General features: G+C 41.7%; 1 protein-coding gene and 1 pseudogene across 1 annotated transcript; both read right to left on the bottom strand.

Moving 5' to 3' along the window:
- Positions 1-847: 847 nt before the first annotated feature.
- LOC127780823 (L-type lectin-domain containing receptor kinase SIT2-like) lies at positions 848-5,491 on the bottom strand (annotated as a pseudogene).
- Positions 5,492-16,633: 11,142 nt separating this feature from the next.
- Positions 16,634-18,067, bottom strand: LOC127778420 (EPIDERMAL PATTERNING FACTOR-like protein 2). Its single transcript, XM_052305018.1, has 3 exons — positions 17,464-18,067; positions 17,313-17,353; positions 16,634-17,214 (listed from the first exon to the last, which is right to left on the bottom strand). Exons 1-3 carry the CDS (start codon positions 17,561-17,563, stop codon positions 16,897-16,899), a joined length of 459 nt encoding a protein of 152 aa, XP_052160978.1. The 5' UTR covers positions 17,564-18,067; the 3' UTR covers positions 16,634-16,896.
- Positions 18,068-23,313: the final 5,246 nt, after the last annotated feature.

Below are 23,313 nucleotides of genomic sequence, written 5' to 3'. Positions count from 1 at the left end.
CGTTGCCACCGGTGCGTGCATCTCAGCTCCCTGCACCCTCCCTCGCTCTCCCGCGGCCGCCCCGCCTAGCTTGCACTCCACGAACACGTCACGCGACGGGCCATGCACCAGGCTAGCTCCCTCGCGCTGGACTACCTCGCCATGCGCGGCTGTAGTGCATCACGCCATGCAAGCGCACATCAGGCATGTCGTTGCCCACCTGGAAAGGAGAAGGAAGTAGAGCCGGATGTCATAGTATGTTGATTGATGTTATAATATATATATGGTAAGCAGTTCGCTATAGGTTTTGCCGAAAGTCATCGGTGTCATCTGACACCGGTTTTTACACTGTATCCATCCCTGGAAAGAAGTACAAAGGAAAGAGGAAATATAAAGAAAGAGCTAGAATATGACAAGTGGGTCTAGGGGTATTTTTTACTCTTTACACTAACAAGCTATATCAGGCGCTTACACACTATATAGTATTGTACATGTATGACACATATTGGTTATATATACATCATCATTATCTACTATACATAGAGAAATGCATGATGCATACACATTACTACTTAGCTTCCGTTCCTGTTTCGATGGAATTTGGACTGGCTAGAATATTTTGTCCTGCTCGGTATATAAGTAGTTACACAAAGCTTAACTTTAAGTTTAACTGGAACCGTAAAATAATAAAACCACAAAAAATATATATCGAGGCCGATCTTCCCGTGTGTTCAGTGAACTAATTAACCTCTGTTCGGGTCTGGTCTGGCTCAAATTACCTAAATTTCTTCTTAATTTAATCCATATCAAGATTTATCTTTTCCTTGGTATCGGCTAATTAAACTCTAGTTGTTGACACTTGACAGTATCATCTCCCACCAGAGAGACCGGTTATACTCGTTTGCACCGACAGATACTGTCTTAATAAGGGATTCTCATCAAGCTGATCACCTTCAACCTGCATCTCACTGAAACTCCGGATGCTCCGGTAACTCTCCGGCATCGCCGGTAACAGCACATCGCCGCACAAATATTGCATCACAAACCTCATGCTTGGCCTTGAAGCTGGCGATGGGTGCGAGCAGAGAAGCCCAAGCTTGAGCACTAGCTCTGCCTCCTCCGTCACAAACTCTCCTCCCAACCTGGTATCCAACATGCACAGGATCAGATCTCGCTGCCAGAATCTGAGCACGAAGTCCACCAACACTTGCAATTCTCCTGATGAGTTCATGCCTATCGGGCGACGGCCACAGGCGACCTCGAGGATGAATGCACCGAACGCGAACACGTCGGTTGCCTTGGTCGCCTTGCCCAGCCTCGCTAGTTCAGGGGAGATGTAGCCTCTGGTCCCTGCCACACATGTCGTGTGTGCATCAACTCCATGGTCGTGTAATCGTGCTAGGCCAAGATCGCCTAGTCGACCATTCATCTCACTGTCGAGGAGGACGTTGCTTGCCTTGATATCACGGTGGATGACGACCTGCTCCCATTCTTCGTGTAGGTATAGAAGACCTGATGCAACACCCTTGATGATCTCAAACCTTTGAATCCAATTCGGCGAGGGTTTATCCTGGTCATACAAGTACTTATCAAGACTGCCATTTGGTATGTACTCATATACCAGTAGAAGTTCACCCTTGCGACGGCAATATCTAAGTAACTGTACTAGGTTCCGATGTCGAAGTCAGCCCATGCTTACAACCTCCGCGACGAACTCCTTCATCCCTTGTTTTGAATCATGGGACATCACCTTGACACCAACCTCCAATTTGGATGATGGAAGCACTCCTTTGTACACCTTCCCGAACCCTCCTACTCCGAGCAACTGCTTGTCAACAAAGCCATTGGTAGCTTTGAACAACTCCTTGAATGAGAACCTATACGGGCCAAACTCGACCTCCCAATCTTCATGTAGCTCCTGGTACCTGCGACATCTTCTCACAATTAGGTAGATGATAACAGGCATCGATATTGCACCACCAAGAGCTGAGGCATATATCAATGGAAGTGTCAAAAAATCTAGCCAATAAATCGAGCTCCCCCTTCCAGTACCATAGGTGACATGATCAGGTAGATCAGATGTGTTTATCTTGGGTAGCTTGGAGTAGGGATTTTTTAGTGTACCTTTGGATGAATGTAGACCGTTGAGGAGATGAGATCTAAAGGTGGAAATTCGTTGCTACTACACATAGTACAGGGGTGTAGTAGTGCAGTAGAAGGGTAATATTGGAAAAATTATTGTGGCATTCTTGTAATTCAGCAGTAAGAGAGGGTGTAATCCGTAATTGCACATGTATTGCGATGGGGCCGTCATGTTTCTTTCTTGATGCGTAGAGGGGGAGATTAACCAGCGTCTGCGGCGGCGTGAGGAAAAAGGCCGGCGGCGGCAGATCGCTATTTTTTTTTTTTTTGATCTTCGACCAGATCGCTACTGGTTACCAGCGTTCGCGTGAATAATAATTTCATGGATTAGTTAGCTCCTGGACATTGCTGAACTACAACAGTTTGCTGAACTACAACAGTGTTGAGATCAACAGAGCGTTAGTTCCAGCCTTCCAGGCTGTGCCATTGTTTCTTGCCGCGATTTTTTTCTTCTCCTCTTAATTTCGCATGAAGATGTGCATTTCACAGTTTCATGAAACAGACAAACACAAGTTAAAAGTTTACAGTTTTATTCCCAGTCCATCTGAAATGAATGGCCAAAGCTCCTGCCATCCGTTTCGGTAAAAAAAATGTCAACGCAAAAGTTAGTGAAATGCATATTAGATTCTGTTTTTAGAAGAGAATTCATAGCACTGAAATTCAATTTCCATGGGTTTTGAAAATACAGGGCAATGAACTGAAGGGGGGAAAATAATAAGCTAGCAATGCAATATCCAGTACTGTCAGAATTGTGATCTTATTACATTTAAACTAACCCTTTTATTTCTTCTAGGGTTAAATTTGAGGGTACAAAAATCTCAAGGTGTAATCATGAAGAACAAAATATGAGCCACGAATGCAATTTTCAGTACGACTAGACTTCCATGCACTTCCATGCCTTCTGTAATACTGAAAATCTGAATCACAGAAACTGCAACGAATTCGAAACCAAAGCAAAACACTTCATTTCTTCTCCTCGCGGAGATTCTCAACATCAACTGATCTCCATGCGACAATGAATTCAGAGATGGCAATATCAACTGTTCATCTGCTGCAGCGACGAGGGGCCGGGGGAGAGCGGAGAGGCAGCCGGCGGGGAGGGCAGCGAGAGGAGAGCACCGATGCAACCTGGGGAGGGCAGAGAGGCGGCCGGCGCATCAAAACATCTTCCCACAGCACACCTCTTGTTGCCTCCATATACAATCACTGAAGATACCAGCCATCTTAACTAGCTGCAAAGTATGTTAAAATCAGCACTTGATGCCACAATTTTTAAAATATTATAACATTTCAGAAAAATAATTGAACACTATCATGGAACGAAAATAAAAAAATGACAGCCAGTCGAAGCAAGGGCTCAACATTAATCAATTAATCTGTTTGCATCCTGATTTGCATGCACAGCCCCACTCACAAGCAAGTCAGATCTCACAAGCTTGCAGACCAATTCAGATTCCAGTGATGGCAGAAGTATACAGTAAATCACAGTTTAAGGGCTACATATATGCACCTGATCAGGTAAGTTCAGGGTTAATTTCCTATAACCAATTAATTATACCCATATATAGATTTATAACACAACTACATTCCCAATAATCGAATGATTAGACTCCATTGTGAAACTGACAATTTCTGTTTTCATAAATAACATCAAGTTATAAGTTTATTGCTAATAACTCTAATCTAATAGCATATGTAGCATCAAATTTAATCTAGCACAGTTCACACCATTCAAACATTATTGTCTTTATGTAATCGCAGCAAAGATCAAACACCATTCAAACAATCATGTATTCCTCTAATCGATAGCAAATACTTCAGACCTGTCTTTTTCTATTCCATGGCAGCTAGCAAATCCTTAAGACCTTAAACTAGGACGGTAATTAATCGATTAGGGAAATGAATAATCTTGCTCAAAAAGAAGCCTTCCTAAAGTTTTTTGCTGAGCAGCTGCTGCATTACCTGAATAAAAATGGAGAGGTGGCAACGACTCCGATTCCAAATCAGACGAAGGTCAAGGACTCCATGCAAAACGAGGGCAGGCGGCCGTTGGGGAGATCACCGAGAATCCTGGCGTGGGGCAGTGAGGTGTCCGGCGGGGGAAAGCGAAGGGGCCGGCGAGGGGAAATGAAGCGCCAGGGGCCGCGTGGTTCGTCGGCGCCGGACCTTGATGACTAAGGTGGACGGGAGTGGAGGGGGACGACGAGGGCTTTTCGGCGCTCCGGTGGAGGGCCGGCGTGGCAGCGGCACCGGCGGAGCGCTTGGGCTCTGGTGGAGGGGCGGCGCGGCGGCGCGCTCGCGGTTTTGGTGGATGAGGGCGATGGAGGCGGCGAACAGATGGTGGGGGTCCTAGGAGATCGGGAGTAACGATGAGAAATACTGTGCGAAGGCAAAATTACCAAAATATCCTTCCACCGAAATGAGTATAAAGACTAAAATGCCCATGACAACCAATGGTCAGATATAATCCTACTACACTACTACACGCTTAAGTGGGGGGCACTGTAAAATGTCCCTTGGAGTATTGCAGTGATGCAGGTTTTCCATCTAGCTTGAAGCAGAAGCCGGCAATAAAATGACCATGAACATGACCACTAATATACAAGGCCGCTGACGACGATGAAGAGAAGCCAACATACATGTGGTCCAACAACACTTTTGAGAGATTATGAGTTGCAGATAAGAGAGGGCGCTTGGGCTTGGCCATGGGGACTGGAGCTAAGGCGACATTGAGCTGCATGCGCCGGTGGTCGTAATCTATCCATACTTGCATCTCCTCACCACTCTTCAGCCGCAGCGGGTGCAAAATAGAGTAGGGTTCATCTGTGTAGTAGCCGGCTGGAGAGGACTGAGAGGAGTTCAAGCTGTTGATGTTGATGCCAACATGGTTGTCATCGATGTCCCCAAATCTTTCATTGTGTAAGGTATCTAGCTCTATGGACAGGATATGGTCCAACGATTTGCCATTGTCATCTTCAGCAGGAAGACCAAAGTCGCCAGAAATACCTGTTCCGGTGAAGTTGGTGTGTGCAGCTAGGAAGAAGGCAATCCCATCGCCCTCCTCCAAAGGAAGCGTGTGAAGCATAGCGAAGATAAAGGTTGCCGAGAAGGAGAAGATGGAGCCTTCTGTGGAGTTGCGCAATTGGATGGGAGAAGGGAAGAAAGCATGGCCTTTTGTGTATGCATATGATGATCCATTGGCCAGCTTGAGGATTCCATTTGGTAAGACGGCAGCTGAACCATCAAGCACCAAACTGCTGTTGCTGAATCCGTTGAACACCAATTTGTCGACCGCCATGGTAAGAGGAATCATCATGAAGAGAACACTAGAGACCAATCTACTGGAAAACATTAGACAAAAGCTGTCCATGTTTATGTAATGTAACCCCAGTTAGGATGATAGCAAATCGATCAGCCAAAAACCATATAGTGTATATGTAGTAGTAGCTAGCTAGCTATCTTATGCAGGCCTGTTTGCTGAAGAAAGTTCAGAGCGAAAAAACTCTGAAGAATTGGTGTGTTTCAGTGTTTACGGCGTGTGGCCTGGGTGGGTGAGTAGGTGAGAGAATAAATAGGATTATTCCTGCAACCGGCCTTCATGCTGTTCAGATGATTAATTTGAGGTCAAAAGCGAAATTAAATGAGCATTGTTAGTGACCAGTACATGCACTTGCCCATGCGAAGGAAACACATACACGGCTTCCTGGCATGTACGCGGAATTGCTCGCTATCGGCCGGGGCAGGGAAAATTTCTGGCGCTAAGCGCACGTGTCCCCCTGGCCCCACCATATGGCTCTGTCCACCTGCCACGTAACTCCACACACCTACTCCGATGAAACAAATCACACACATATTTTACAAACCCTCTATTAAGGGAATTTATTTTATTTTTGTTCCATAAAAAATATTTCACCTAGTGCACTCATAATGTTTCACTATGTATAGATCTAATATTGTAGTGAATTAAAACATTCTTTTGCAACAAATCAACCATATTGTCGACGTTTGATGTCGCGATTGTGGTATTTGTATAGTATGGGGATCGTTGGTACTAGGATATACGCGAGACTGAGGTAAAAGAGACGGAGACATGGATTTTTATACAGATTCGGGCCCCTGAATTATCAGGTAATAACCCTACATCCTGTTGGCCAAAGCCGATATTGCTCTTATTCATCATAATCACACCAATACAATATTTGGGGTAGCCTATCTAACTGTTGTCGATATGGTGGTCTGAAGGTCTGACTCGTAGTCAACAACAGGGTAGTCTTCCTCCTCGAGTTCGTGCCCGGCGTGATCAGAGACAGCGCAATGTCTCTCCTATCAGTATCTGGAGACACCGTAGGGGACTAGCCGTGCCTATCTCTGAAGTCGATATCTGGCGTCTTGTCTTGGCGTATGTTGGCTTGTATGTCGATCTTCTGTCTTGATCTATTGTTCCGCGTCGTCTATGGTGGGTGTTGATTGAGGTGGTCGTCCTCTCCTCCTAGGAGGTCTCGTATTTATACCCATAGGTGTCCCCTTGTCAAAGTAGAACTAGAGAAACCAATATGGATAGAATCCGAGTAGTCCTTGTCATTTTCATATAGAACTCTAGTTGTCTTTCCTTATCCGGAACTCTCTCCATATCTGAAGGTTGCTTCCGTAAAGGACATGGTATGTGGTGGATCCTGCCGAGATTTAGTCAACTACTATTAGGTATGTGGTATCCATAACCCTGACACACATATTGTAGAAACCCTCTATTAAGGGAATTCGTTTTAATTTTTGTTCCACAAAAAATGTTTCACCTAGTGTACTTATAATGTTTCACTATGTATGGATTAAATGTTGCAGTGAATTGAAACATTCTTTCGCTATTTGCTGAAACATTCATTTTTTATATAAGGTGAAACAGCGCCACACAAAATGTTTCACCTAGTGTACTTATAATGTTTCACTATGTATAGATCAAATGTTGCAGTGAGTTGAAACATTCTTTCGCTATTTGCTGAAACATTGTTTTTATATAAGGTGAAACATCGTCCAATTTAAACTATTGAAACATTTTCGATCTACTTAGTGAGACAATTCCGATATACTCCATGGAACACTGTGCAACATTTAAAAATAATTCAATAATAAGCTAATTATTTTTTCATCAAAATATATCCATGTATGGTCTTGTTTTAAAGATTTAATTGCAACGAATTTAATAGTGCAATCGGATCATGATTTGGATAAATAATTTAAGAGAAAAAATAGTTTAAAGTATTTTTGCATGCATGCGTCATGCTGACGTCAGCATGATGTGGGCGCCCGATTTTTCCACTCCCCATCGGGCGCCCGATCGGTAGTCTCGTCCGCAGGTACGTGTCCATGCAGGAAGAAACTACGAATCGAGCTTCCGATCCATGGGAGAAATATCGAACGCCCGCCTCTCATACATAATAATAAAATATCTTGCCCTTTAAAAGAAAAAATAAATCCTGATAATTTACTTTGGTGATTTTATATATATATATATATATATATATATATATATATATATATATATATATATATATATATATATAGAAAAACTATTCTACACCCGGGTATAGAATAGCTATTCTATACCCCCCCTCCCTCCAACCCACCTCCCCTCCCCCTAAGGGCCCAAAACCCACCTCCCACCTCAGTCAAAGGCCGGTCAAAGGTCTCCCATGTCGGTCAAATCTCGGTCAAACCCGCCGGTGACTTTCCCCACTACCCCCTCTCTTCTTAGCTCTCGTCTCAGAACGACGTAGTAACGTCTTGTTCATCGTGCAGTAACACCGTGTTTTACTTGCAGTAACAAAATTAAAATTTAGTCATAATATAGCCATGATGGATCTACTTTTGATAAGCACTTTTTTTCGAACATCATGGTGCAAACAATTTTTAAAATTAGTAAATGATGTGAGAGATATTACCCTTCAAAGATTTGTTTTGAAAAATTAACTCTCCACAAGCAGTAATACTATATCAAAAGTGTTATTACTGCCTGTTTTGCGTTACTGCAATCACATCATGTCGTTACTACAAGATGTAGTAACGATTATAAGTTTCACAGTAACATAGTGTGTTACTGCAATTAATTGATAACGTTACTACAAGAATATGTGGAATTGGCTCGGTTTACTCGCAGGGCAAAGGGTGGAGAGATATTACCTTCAAAGATTAGTCTTTTAAAATTTAACTCTTCACAAGTAATAATACTATATGAATACTATATCATAAGTGTTACTATCACGATGTTACTGTAAAAAGTATAGTAAAGACTATAAGTTTTGTAGTAACAAAGTGTCTTACTGCATTTTTAGGTAGTGTTACTGCATAAACGTGGTAACATGTATCTGTCGTGTAGTAACTCTTTTACTTTTACGTAGTAACAAGTATATGGTTGGCATATAAGACTTTTAACACATATAATTTTTGTTTCAATTCCTGATTTACTATAATTCACCACAATATTACTGTCAAAAGTACAGTAACGTCATATACATGCAGTAACACTATATTGGAAGGAGGATACCGGTTTTCTTGAGAAGAGAGAGGAAGAACAGTTTCTTGAGGAGGGGAGTACGTAGATGCATTTTGAAGTTTAACCCTCCACATGCAGTAATACCATAGCGTCATGGTGGAAACGGTTTTCAAAAATAATATATATCTTGTGAGATATTGCTTTTCAAAGAACATTTTGAACTTTAGCCCTCCACATGCAGTAACAGAATGTATAATTTACAATAACAAGGGCATATACATGCAGTAACATGGTTTTACCAAATGTATAAAATTATTCAAAACACTCATACATCAATTAGACCTCGCTCAAAGCCACCTACAGACTTTACCTATGGCCCACCTATTCGATCTTCATCTCGTAAAATTGACATAGTAACGCTACAATTATCGTGCAGTAACATAGCTACTTGGAAGTAGTAACATAACTACTTGGAAGTAGTAACATGCACCTATCATGTAGTAACACTTATACTTTTGTGCAGTAATAAGTATACGGTTAGCATGTGATGCTTTAACCTATCATGTCAAAACACATCCTTTTTTTGCCCTACCACGCATGTCTCCTCACCTGCCTTGTGTGCACTCTCCTCCCTCGTCCGTACCATTCAATACATTGTTCAAACAAAAACACATAGTAAATTAAATTTAGCATGTGTAAGATATATGGTACAATTTTGTAGTAACCATCATCACGGAATTAAAGTAACATGCTAGGTTACTACACAAAACACAAGTTATTACTGCTATTTGGCACTATATTACTGCACAATTCTAACTAGATAGATGTAGCATCCGCTTGAGGGTTTGACCAAGATTGGACAGTTTGTATAGTATCATTTTCATTCTAATATGCTATCACATATTATTTAGTACGCTATTCAAACAAAAAAACAAGGTAGATTATTTCTACCTCCATGAAAGAAGCAAGATTGTATAGTATCATTTTCATTCTAATATGCTATCACATATTGTTAAGTACGCTATTCAAACAAAAAACAAGGTAGATTATTTCTACCTCCATGAAAGAAGCAAATCAACTCCGTTACAATTTCTTAGTAACATCATCATGGAATTGCAGTAAACTGCAAAACACATATATTGTTGTTGTACGCGGGCACTAATGTTACTGCACAATTTTCACAAGATGAATGTTGCATCTGCTTGGGAGTTTGAATGAGATTACACATCATGGATTCACTTTGACTAGTTTAAGCAAAATTGGTGGTGGTTCGTGGCCTCCCATCGCACTCCTAATATTCCCTATTAGAGCAAACACTCACCACCCCTCGTCTCTCAAATGTCCTCCTCATCATAAAGCAAACCATTTGTTTTTTCTCTATGTAAAATTTATTGGTTGTTATTATGTTCTTGTGGTAACATTACCAAGCAATTGCAGTAACACACTTTTACTGCAAAAGTTGTAGTAGTTACTGCACTCTCGCAGTAACACGGATCAAATGGTAGTAACAATAATGCTATAGTGTTACTACATGTGGAGGATTAAACTTCAAAATGCTAACCTTTGAAGAGCAATATCTCGCAAAATATGCATTATTTTTTAAAACCGTTTGCGCCATGATGCTAGAAAAAAAGTACTTGTCAAAAGTAGATCCGTCATGACTATATTTTAACTATATTTTAGCGTTGCTACTGTAAGTAAACTACGGCGTTACTACAGAATGACCGTCACGTTACTGCACCGTCTTTGCGAGACGAGAGCTGAAAAAGGGTGGGTGATGGGAGAAGTCACAGGCGGATTTGACCTGAGGTTTGACCGACGTGGAAGCACTTTGACTAGCCTTAGACCAATGTGGGAGATGGATTTGGCCCTTAGAAGGGGGGGTATAGAATAGCTATTATATATATATTTTTTAACAAACCATATATATATATATATATATATATATATATATATATATATATATATATATATATTCGACATGTATAATAATAAAATCCAGTTAAGATTTTAAAAACACCATTAATAATTTCTAACATACTTATTCTAAAACCATAAAAATAGCATATTGTTTTGCATTGAAAATGACTATTACAAAAACATAATTTTTTAATGTAAAATTATGGTCAAAGTCAAATTAATTTTGAAGAACATAAAACCGTCAAACATTAAATATTTATTTAAGTAGTACTAGCTTGTAGCTACAGTAGATTAGCTCAACATATAAGTCTACCCATCATCACACACTAGCAATTATTATCTAGAGTATTTTAAATCATATGTAAGTGTGCCACATAATTATTATACATAGTATTTTAAATATAATGCAAATATAAATATTATCTATAATTTTGTTGTATTTTTAGAACTCAATATGCAGACAATGTCAAATTATTATCTTCTCATAATTTTTATATTATTTAAATATATATATCTACCACTTCTATAATGTATAACAACATATAACATGTTTTCATCCACATATCCTGCAGCAAAGCGTGGAATATCAACAAACTAGTTATCTATATTACTAATAACTGGAATTCTTACCCTCAGGCCACTCTCAAATTAACTAGTGGACACCCCGCGCTTTGCTGCGGGATAGTTGTGTAGACAAATAACTTTGAAAAGATGTGTGCACTACAGAAAAGAGCTAACCATAAGTTTTATTAAAAGTCAACAAAGATTTCATCTTTATGCATACAGATCAAACATCAGCACACGAAATAAATAGTTGGAACTGAAGGTTATTTTAAAAAGGAAATACTGATCTTTGAATTCCTATTTAGCGCATTCGCTTCCTGTCAAGAAACTTACGGTTGGTCTGAATCTTCTCTTAATCAACGACTAATTAGGATAAATTTGTAGATAATATGGTCATGTACATGCATCCTGCAATTTCTCAGATCATATATAATGTATATGAAAAATCATCCTGAAGCAAATGTGAAATTAACAGTAGTAAATGTGTGTAGGATAGAAACGGGCTTACCATCCAATCGATCTGCCTTGTTTGGCTATTTTGGCACAATCTAGTTGACTACCAGGATACCAGCTTCATCCTCTAGAGAAAATGCTGATACATACTCCTAGTTAGAGAATTTGTAAGAACAGCTATATTAAAATTAGAAGGGTTAACTCTTCAATTCACATAGTCAAGAAAAGATGAATGAAGACCAAGATGTGGCAGTAGCACTCAAAGTGAGGGATCGAAGGCGAGTAGTAACCTGTGATTGCTCTAGCAAACCATACTCTGAAGGAAGGAAGGAAGCAGCCGCTAGAGTAACATTACGCCATTACCTAGGGATGGAAGAAACAGATCCTGCAAGAGGAAGATATAGCCGCCAGTTTTGTGAGCCAGCCAGCTAGGGAATACTGATCGTTCAGATCAAAATCCAACGGCCTACTTAATTTTGATGACGTGGCTTACTGTGGGATCAGCTTTATAGCAATGAATGAGTTAGTGGATACCAACTATATAGGAAGAAGGGATTAGGTAGGCAAACAAACGAAGATGACATAGTGATGTTTACGGTTTCTGAGAAGGTACATAGAAATAGAATCACACTATTTTTCCTCCGTACCCAAAAAGCAAATTAAAGCTAACATTTGATATGATATAATCTAAACAACTATTTAAATTTATTATACTAAGATATGTCATATCAAATCCTAAATTGATTTTTTTTGGACGGATGATATATATCTCTGTCCTAAAATATAAAGATCTAGGACCGAATACTGATTCGTAGTAGTACAGTATATCCTAACCAAACCCAGATTCAAGTATTTTGGAAATTGGGACCGAGGGAGAAAGTATGTAAAAATAGTGTGATGGCATGGTCGGTAAAACGAAAAGGCCGAGACAGGAGGCCTGGCTGACTCGTGCAAGGCCGTAGAACTCAGATGATCACGTGTGACTGAATCTGCATGCTTACAAACGCCCCGGCCCCTACTAGGATGTCTTGTGTACTCGCCGGGCTCCACTTTGTCTTCATGTGTCTTCTTTCACTTATCCTTCCATGTAAGAGCAAGTTTAATAGTAGAGCTTACTACTTGCTATAAGTCAATGTTAGAGTTAACTTGTATAATAAATTAGCTATAAGGTTAACTTTATTTTTTCCATTCTCTCTCTTTCTCACTCTATGAATTTAATTCATATTTCTTGGACCTTGTGTGAAGCTGGCTCTTGCATGAGAGCTAACACTACCCACTTTTCTTTATCTTTCTCTTCCATATAAGTATATAGTTTGCTTATAGCCCATTATTATCCTTGCTCTAATTGTAAGTTGAGCACAAATCACTAAACCAATAGGGGCAATAAGCTGCTTATAGCTTCTTCTCAGAGAAACAAAATCACTAAATCCATGGTCTATGCCACAAGTCACGCGATTTTGAACATGACATACGCTCTTGGTCTCTTGGACCTCTCTCTCTCTCTCCATGTGTGGTGTCCTGTTCTTTTCGGATTATTTACGGGATCATTTAAATGGATTATTTGCTTCATACATTAAAAGATATATTTTTTAAAAAGATATATTTTCTTGTATTGCATTACTTACCACTTAATTTAAGTTGTTTGTTAAGTTTATTTATTAAAATTTTAAGTTGCCTGGTAATTAATTAGATATTTCACGATAATAATCCGCTCAATAATCTGAATCAAATGGGCCGTAACCTCCTTAACTCACTTATGGATCACTTGACTAAAGGAGGATGTTCCCTATTTCTTAATTGAGAGAATCTATTCTATACCATCGAGTTTATTCGAGTTGAACTATTTGTCATCAACATTATCTCTTTCTATAATATATCGATGACTTTAGCAATTGTTCTATATATACCATTGGGCTGGACCTTCTTTTCAAAAATACCTAAAATACCCTTAGAGACATACAAGATAAACAATTGATTTATCTCATTAGAAGTTTCAAAAAAATATGAAAATTTTTATGTGGCCTCCTTACACAACATGGAAGTTTGTATACAAGTTTTAAATTTTTTTTGGTATATTTATCTTTTTACAAAAAAAATATTTTTACGTGGTATATGAGAGAAATTGCTTATAAAGGAGATGATAGCATAAAAATATCTTATGTAGTGTGTGAAAGATGATTTATATTAAAAACAATAATAAAAAATATTTTTATATACAATATAACATATAAGTTATAATTTAAAAAAAGAAGTGTAAAAAACTTGAAACTCCTATACAAATTTCCATGTTGTGTAAAGAGGCCACATAAAAGTTTTCATATTTTTTTGGAATTTCTAGTGAGATAAATCAATTGTTAACCTTATATGTTCATAAGGGTATTTTGGGTATTTTTGAAAAGAATGTCCAACCCAGTAGCGTATTGTAGAACAATTGATAAAGTGGCCGGTATATTATAGAAAGATACAATGTCGATGGCAAATCATTGAACTCGCACAAACTCAATGGTATAGAATAGATTATCTCTTCTTAATTCACCTCTCCGAACCTTGCTGAGCTCTAAAACTTCTATATAACTTTGATATAGATTATCTCTATCCTAGGTTGCTTGAAAAATACAAAAGAAAAAAAATAAAATTCAGAAGAGACTAGGAACTTGTAACGAATATTTGATCCCTAAACAATTTGAAATGAAAAGCCTTTCGACTTCAAAGTAATACAACTCGTCTAGGGCTAAAGTTTTCATATAAAATTTATCCCATTTAACTTCATATGAAAATGTTATGATTTTTTTTTATTGTAATACGGTTGTTTATATTTCCAGAGACAGTGGTCTTAAGTAACCGCATCTAAAAGAAAATCCAATTTTTTTAAAATAAACTATTTTTAAATAGTACTCTGCCCATGATATAATTAGGCAACATATCCTATATATACACACAAGATCTCACATGTACACACATGCACACCAACTAACAAATGTCACTAAAAAATTTAGAAAAAATTCATACATGTATTACACCTAGGAAAACCTCAAATTTATTATATTTTAGCCTAAAAAAATCTTACAATTTTGAGGTTGTAATTCTGTCAGGATTTTGTTTTTTTACTCTCTATGTAAAATGAATTTGGAGATGCGACTTTGCATGTAGATGTAATACTTCCTCTGTTTCAGGTTATAAGACATTTTAACTTTGATCAAAGTCAAACTGTTTTAAGTTTGACTAAGTTTATAGATAATATAATAATATTTATAATACTACATTAGTTTCATCAAATCAATAATTGAATATATTTTCATAATAAATTTGCCTTAGATTAAAAATGTTACTACTTTATTCTACAAACTTGGTCAAACTTAAGTAGTTTGACTTTGACTAAAGTCAAAACGTTTTATAACCTAAAACGGAAGGAGTACTATTGAAAGTACATGTATGAATTTTTCTAGAATTTTTTGTGATAATTTTTAGTTGGTATACATAGTGTGTACATGTGAGAGCCTGTGTGCATAGGCTACGCTTCCGATGTAATTAATCATATCTCGTAGTTTTTGCAGATATTATTGTGATGCCTCTAAGAATTTACTATAGTAGTTTACAAAAATCATGTACAATGATGCAATGGTATAGAGAATCCTACAAGCCACTGACAAAAATTAAATTTAAAACTTAATTTTGAAGTTGAATTTAAGGTTATCCCATTACATTTTATTTCTCGTTCAATCAGGACGGATATAAACGTTTTTACCCATAATCAGCGTTCGACCAACCGACTACATTTTAAAATTTTAAGGTGATTGAATTAAGAAAGTAGTGCTCCAAAAATACTTATGCATGTGAATCAAAATATCAAATGCCTAGAAATGCTCCTATATATCTGAAGTAATGAACATTGGAATGGCATGGTGCAGCATGTAGCGATGGGCCGATGGCAGTGACCAGTCCAGCCGTGCCATGAAAGGGAGAGCACACCTGACCAGACCAGACCAGACCAGATCAATGCATGCATCTATCTACTCCTACTATCTCTCTATCTGCATCTACTCTAGCTAAGTGCCTCTTTGGAGAGCTTAAAATTCTGAGAAGCAGCCGCTGAGAAGCTAGCTGGTGAGAATCTGGAGAAGCTGGGTAAGCTGGGAAACCCAGCTTCTGGCTTCTAGCTCATTTTCCAAATTCTACAGCTATAGATTCTTAGAATCTGGGTAAAAAGCTGGACTGTTTAGAGAAGCTGTAGCTGCTAGAAGCTCCCCCAAACAAACCCTAAATGTTGCTCTGCTCACATTGTCAATGCATGGACGATGGATGGACACACACCTGTTCGATCTGCCTCTGCATGATGTGCAAATCTGCATCATCCCATCCACCGGGCTAGCAGCCATGGCTCTGGTCAAGCTCTCTCTCTGCCTCCCTGGCCTGGCCTCCTCCTTTTCCAGTGGTCCGCCATTGCTTGCTGCAGAAAGGTCCAATCATCACAAAACTTTTGTTATTCTACCTTTCTATTTATTTTATCTTTTAATTTCTTTGTCAATGCATTTCTTTCAATCCTCCCCATGAATGAGCAAGTTAACAAAACCGGTCGGTTTTCGTGAACCGTTGGTTGTCAATTCGTGGAAATCGATCAGTTTTAGCTGGTTTCGTACAATGTTAATAGAAAGTCATCGTTTTTTACCTGTTTTTAGTCGGTTTTGATTACCCAGAAGGGAGCGGTTTTCACTTTGAAAACTGAAAGGTAAACCCTGGATAGGAGTACTAACTTGAGAGTGTTTCCTAGGCTTTATCCTCCGTTTGAATTATTTTTATATGCTGTTTGTAGTAATATTATTGCATTTGTTGAACAAATGTGATGCCTTCTGATTAATATTGAATAAAAAAACATATATGTATATATATATTTATTTCACTGTAGCAATGACAACTACCTAACACTGGTCTGGTGTACTATCTGCTGTTCTCTCACACTCACACAATTAGAGAGAGAGAGAGAGAGCAGAGCAGATGTTTGTCCCTACCATGCCTCATGGCTCATTTCATTGGCTTGAATGCACACAACAATTTAATATCCTGTGCCTCCAAGTCAGGGCCAAATCAAAATGCATTCAATGCCTAAATCAGGCATTCATTCATTCATTCATTCAGTTTCACAAAATTGCTGCCTAAATGTACAACAAACATGCAGCTTTTCATCTCCATCCCCTCACATTTTCAATCTCTGGCCTAGATAGAAATCAAAAGGAGGAAGTAGCTACTAGCTAGTAGTAGAACAACAAAGAAAGAAAAATTCAGATGAACAAGCAGAGGAGCAAGTTGTTTACATTTTTGCACAATGTTGAAGTGATCTGCCATGAGTTGGAACATTATGGATCAAGGATGATGCCACCACACTTGCATTTCCAGCTCAATGGCTTGTAGTTTGAGAGGCCATTCACCCTGTAGGTGAACACTGCAGCACTGATGGCAGTAGCACTCACCACCACATGCTGTTCTTGCTCGGCAGCAGCAGCAGCTTTGGTTTGTGTCTTCTGAATCACCTGTGGCACAATGGGCACTTGCACAGCCTCACAGTGGCCACAGGACATGCACACCCTCTCACACCTTGGTGGCCTTGATCCTATCAGCCTCCTCCCTTCCATCTCCATCTCCATCTTCTCTCCAATGGTTTCATCAGGCTCCTCCTACTCAACATCACACACATATGCAAACTCAGATTGATTGGAAGGAAAACAATGTGGCAGAAGCAAGAACTCATTTGGTTGGTTGTTTGATTGATTACCTTGATGTTGCCAACTTCTAGAAGCTTCAGTGACAGCCTCCCTATGCATATGAAGAAGTACAAATATGGTTGAGTGAGAAGCTAATCGTCATCATCAAAATGCTAGAGAGAGAGAGAGAGAGAGAGAGAGAGAGAGAGAGAGAGATCTTACTTGCATCTGAATGTGCCACCTCCATGGAGAAGAGGAGGAGGATGGAGAAGAAGAGAGGCAGGGGCAAGTGAGCATGGGTGCATGGCAAGAGATGGACCATCTGGTGTGCAGTTGCTTGAACCTTCTTCTTCCCTCACCTAAATCAGGCAGTGGCTGAATGCCTGAATCTGAATGAACAACTGTATGTAGTTACAGCTAGCTATATGGATGGATGGATCTCTCCAACAGCAAAGCTGATCTGGATCCCCACCTCACACAGCTGCAACCTAAGCTAGCTAAGCTAAGCTAGGCTTGTGTGTAGTGTACTACAATGTTAGTAGGTTGGATAGGTTGGGGGCAAGCAGAGTAGCTGAGCTAGGTAGTAGCAAGAACAGCAGTAGTAGTTGAGGAAGAAGAAGAGAAGAAGATAGGGTGTTTGGTTTTGCAGCTACTGGGAGTGAGAGGAGTGAAGTGAAGAGGCCAATGAAAGGAGGAGTAGCTAAATTGGTGAGGCAGGTGGCTGGTGTTTCCAGGTGTCATGGAGGTGAGTGAGTGCAGCATTGATAAACCTCATGTGGTGAGTGTGTGTGATCAGGCTGAGCTGCAGTAGTGCAGTATCAGTGTGTGTGCCGCTGTGTAGAGTAATGTGGAGTGCAGCTGCTGAATTTATTTGTGTTGGTAGTGTTGGCAGAGTGCGCGTGTGCGTGTCGTACGTGACAACCCTCAGCTTACTAATACTGGTACCAAATTGTTTTGCAGATAGGACTGTCTTCTAGCTGTAGTTGAGCCTGATGATCAGCTGAAATTATTAATTAAAGCGCTAGTTAGCATCAGCAAAAGAGAGGTAAAAGCAGATAAGTGAAGAATAGGAACGCCACAATTTTTTAAATTTTTAATGGGACTGTTTAGTTTCAAGTAACCTGAAAGTATCAAAAAAAAAATTTAGTCACGTTTGGACGGCTTAGATTACACCGAGATTTATGCAGCACACGAAACCCTATCTTCCCCTCTACCGTCTCTCTCCCCCGATTCCACAATGTGTCGACCAGATTGAGCCACTCCCACTACAACATCTCCCTATCCCCAATTCACATACTACTTCCTAGTCCCACCACTAACGGTGAGCGCTGCCTGTGCCTATCACTTCCCTCTTCCCACCCCACCCCTCTCTCCCCTCCGCACCAGCGCCATTAATTGGATGTCCCTGGGCGAGGCCCGCTAGGCCAGCCTCCTCCCCCCTCTCACCCCTCTCATATTCTCCTCCCCATGTAGCGTGGCAAATGTTCCCCTACCTCGCTCGTCTTCCCCATCTCCAATAGCTCGCACCACCAAGACATCCTCATCGCTAATTACCTCGCCCACCGCTTTCTTGATCTAGCCCCATAGCTCCGGTGGTGGCAACAGCGCCTTGTCACTGCTGATCCGCCTTCTCCTCGTCCATCCCACTAATACCCGAGAAACCACCCTATTCCCATGGTCTCCCTCTCCATCGTCTAAAGGTTGAAGACGACTTTGTATTTCAATTCAATGAGATTTGGGGAAACTTCAGTCACTCGAAATTTAGCGTCTATTTTTTTTTAAAAAAAAAATTTTGTCATGATTACAGAGAGGAACGTCAGGATTTATGAATCCCCGTGATGCTCCTGTGACTCTCTGGTAGCTTCTCGCTTGTGTCGCCGCCGCCAACAAGGCTCTTCTCTCCCTCCCTCCTTTCCTCCAGATCTAGGGCGTCCAGCGGCTTGCCTCCTCCACCTGGCGCCAGCGGCCTTTGTCCTCGGGCTGGTGGCGCCTCCTCGTCCTGGTTCGGCGGTGAGGGCTGCGCTGGGACGGCCGGATCTGGCCGCATAGGCCCAGATCTGACGCCTCTCCGGCGGCTCCGCGTGTCCTAGCGTGAGGCCAGTGCGAATCGATGGCGGTGGAGTCCAGGTGGCACCGGCGAGCTCCGCCGATCCAGCGTGGTAGCTGAGCAGGTCATCAACGGTGTGCAGGTGGTTGTGTGCATAGAACAGATACCTTCGGTGTGCAAGTGGCATTTGGTGGCTTCCATTATGGTTGCTATGTTTAAATGAGACTCTTGTTGAATAGTCGCACACTAGTTGTGGAAGGGCAAATGACCTAAGATATAAGTGGGGGAGCTCCTCACCTCAATGGTTAGCTTTTGGGGTGGGAAAGGCCATTTACGATCCTATAATTGGTGTCAGAGCCTGGATAGGTTAACATTTCTGGCCTGATGGATACAGTGTGTGAAGGCCTGATGGACCGTAGGTGCCTGCGGGGCCCGTATATCTGATGGACCGTGGGCCTGTTCTATGGGGCCTATACATGGTAAAGGGGCGGTGAAGGCCTGAGGGACACCAATGTGTGAAGGGGAAGATTGTTGAATAGTGCCACATTGGTTGTGGAAGGGCAAATGACCTAAGATATAAGTGGGAGAGTCCCTCACCTTAATGGCTAGCTTTTAGGGTGGGAAAGACCCTTTACGAGCCTACAACTCCAAGGTGAAGGCCTTGCTCGGCTTGCCGATGCTAGCAATGGCAATGCTCTCGGGCACCGTTCACCTTCTTGAAGGCATTGCCATTGGAGCCCTCGTTCAACTCCATATCAAGGGGTTTCTCCGGGTGAAAACCTAGATTTGTAGGATCGGACGATGTCGCCGTTCAGTCGGCGTGTCCTTCTTGAAGGCATCGTTTTAGGAGTTTTTTTTTCCTTGATGGACGACTGTACATAGTTTTTAGGTTTAGTCTGTTAATGCCAGGGTTTCCGCTTCCACAAATTAACCGTGCCGTTGTAAGGTTTTTGGATCCGGTTTCCCTTATAAACTAGATCAATTCTCTTCTTCCATAATAAATTGCAGGAACTCCCTGCCCGTTCCCTCGGAAAAAGAGTCGACAAAGCGAGTAAAACCTTATACTGACTTGCTAGCATAACAGAGAGATCTGCAACATTGTCAAAAATGGTGAGCATATAAAACTGTACTACTGAAATCATCATCAAGAAAGGAGGGCAAGACAGGCAGGAAGTGTAGTGCCAGATTAAAGGAGCAAAGCCATGAACACATCGACACGTACAACAAAAAGGACGTGAGAATTGAGAGAGAGAGAGAGAGAGAGAGAGAGAGAGAGAGACAGAGAGCTGGGAGATGAACATGACCACTTGATTGATTGAGTCCAGGATGACATGATCCAAGAAAGAGCAAAGGTGGTTGTGGGGGATTCTCCCCGGATGCCGACAATCTGCACACAGCTAAGCTACCTAGCTCACCCCCCACCATCAGTCCCCCACTGCACTGTACTAATACTGCTACTTTCTTTCAATTCAATTTCTTCTTTGACAGCAAGATCATATTCATATCTGCTTTTCTTTACTTCACTTTAGGGCCTGTTTAGTTCGCGAAATAAAAATTTTTAGATGTCAAATCGGATGTTTGACCGGATGTCGGAAGGGGATTTTGGACACGAATGAAAAAACTAATTTCATAACTCGTCTGGAAACCGCGAGACGAATCTTTTGAGCCTAATTAATCCGTCATTAGCACATATGGGTTACTATAGTAATTATGGTTAATCATGGACTAATTAGGTTCAAAAGATTCGTCTCACGATTTCCTCCCTAACTGTGCAATTAGTTTTTCTTTTTTTTTAATCTATATTTAATGCTCTATGTATGTGTCCAAAGATTCGATATGATGTTTTTAAGAAAAACTTTTGGGAATTAAACAGGCCTTACTGCGAGTCCGTCACACATCCACTCACAGTCACCTACTGTTCCCCATTCTTCTTCCTCTCTCTTTCTCTGTCAATTTCTTCCTCCTGTCAAATGAGATCTGTTTCGGAATTTATCGGAGCAGAGCATAGTACATTACTACAATGAGATGCACTTTGGATTACACTAGTGCTTATTTTTTCATCAGTCTGGGCCTGCAGATTAATTGGACAGTGGATCAGGCTCATGTCTACATATCATGTGTCTGCATTATCTGTCTCTGTTAATTAAGGCTGATCTGTTTTTCTTTTCTTAGCTAAGGTTCATTTGCTAGATCTGAGTGGTCTCCACTGTCAAAATTCACCGTTAACAATGGTTTGGGCCCCGGCTTGTTGCTTAAATTGGTTCAGAAGACCATAAAAAAAAGAAAAGGAAAATTGTTTTTTTTTTACCTTCAACCCAAAATATGGTTTTAGAATGTGTTGGCCAAACTGTTATGTTTGACTATCAATATTGTGTAGACTGGAGACGTAATGTAGTTGTTGTTGTATTCATCAGGAAAAATACTTTCATAACATGTAGCCGCTGCTAAAATTTTAATTTTAAAACTTAGTTTTATAGTTGATTTTGATTTTTTTTTACCATAGTCTATTTTTCAACCGTGGCTTTTAAATCTCTAATAGAAGAGATTTGCTCCGGTCCAACAAAAAGTACCTCGAGATACCGGTACCTTACGGTACCAAATCGTTTCCGATCGTTGAAACTAACAATGTCTATCTTACTTAGCTAGATCCAACGATTGGAAACGATTTAGTACAATAAGGTACCGTTATCTCGAGGTACTTTTTATTGGACCTGAGTGTTCTCCTACTCCCTCCATTTTATAATGTAAGACTTTCTAGCATTGTCCACATCTATATAGATATTAATGAATCTAAACACACATATATGTCTAGTTTCATTAACATCTAGATGAATGTGAACAATGCTAGAAAGTCTTACATTATGAAACGGAGGAAGTAATAGAAACATACATAAAAGTTTTATTCATTAACTGTTTTCAGTTGCTTCGCTCATTTTTCTAAGGCTATCAAGGAGTGGAAAGAACACTATAGTACGTTAGTACGTACCCAAGGCTCGCATCGCTCCAGCCCCAGGGGCGACGCGAGCACCCCCACATGCGCCGGCCGCCGCCGCGCCTTCCTCCTCCCCTTTGCCTCGCCGCCGCCCGAGTGGCCCGCCAGAAAGCCGGCGGCGGCGGCGTCACCGGATCTGGCAACCTCTTGCCGGATCCGGCGCCCCCCTGTCCGGATCTATCCTCTCCGGCGTGGGAGGCCGTATCCTCTCCGTTGAGGCGGTGACCGACCAACACATCGACGACAGTGTGTAGCCAGGTGTGGAGGCGGGGAAGGAAGAGACCGGCGGCTGTGTGGGCGCAGCGTTGGCGGCGGGATACGGGCAACGGCAACGACAGTGAGGTGTGGGTGGCTGGCACGAGGAAGGCGCGGTCGATGGAGGAGCTGACGTGGCCACAGCTAGCCGGCGCGACCCGCGTGAGGAGACGCGGCCTGAGGCTGGCACGGCGCAAAGGCGGCGGCATTGGTCATTACGCGGCGACGGGGCGGTGCTCGGCGACGACGGCGGCGGTGCCCCCTAGATCCGCGCCTCTAGGCCGGATCTGGAGGGTGGCCGGCTATGGTGGTCGGCGACAGCGACCGACTTGCGATGGCTGGCGACAGTGGTGGTTGCGGCAGTTGGCAGTGGCGAGGTCGGCCGACGACGCCGGTGGAGGACTTGGCGGCGGCGTGGCGGAGGGTGACAACGAAGCGGCAGCTGGCAGTAGCGGCGGCTCGCGGAGGCGGTGGCTGGTGGCCGTGACAGCGGTCACCGGAGGCATGGCGGACTTGGACGGCTAGCCGAGGGCATGGGAGATAGCTGCATTTGGCCGGTGCGGCATCGTCTGGTGGAAGGGTCGGAGACCGGCTTGGCACAGAGAGGTGCAGACGATGGCAGTGGAGGCCGGCTCGGCGCGAGAGGCACGGGCGGCGGAGTTGGAGTCCGGCTTGGTGTGAGAGGCGCGGCCGATGGAGGGAGGCCAGATTGGCGCGAGAGGCGCGTCCGATGGAGGAGGCCGGCTTGGCGCGAGAGGCATGGCCGGCGGTGGAGGAG

This window comes from Oryza glaberrima, chromosome 7 (genome assembly GCF_000147395.1).
Source record: "Oryza glaberrima chromosome 7, OglaRS2, whole genome shotgun sequence".
Classification (NCBI taxonomy): Eukaryota; Viridiplantae; Streptophyta; class Magnoliopsida; order Poales; family Poaceae; genus Oryza; species Oryza glaberrima.
The sequence above is the reverse complement of the archived record's forward strand: the minus strand, read 5'-3'. Positions and strand labels throughout refer to the sequence as shown.

What these genes read in the sequence shown, in the direction of transcription:
- LOC127778420 (XM_052305018.1), bottom strand. Translation starts at nt 17,563, where the DNA reads ATGGTCCATCTCTTGCCATGCACCCATGCTCACTTGCCCCTGCCTCTC. An exon ending in GGTGGCACATTCAGATGCAA is followed by an intron (nt 17,354 to 17,463) that starts GTAAGATCTCTC and finishes TCATATGCATAG; the next exon opens with GGAGGCTGTCACTGAAGCTT. An exon ending in TAGAAGTTGGCAACATCAAG is followed by an intron (nt 17,215 to 17,312) that starts GTAATCAATCAA and finishes GATGTTGAGTAG; the next exon opens with GAGGAGCCTGATGAAACCAT.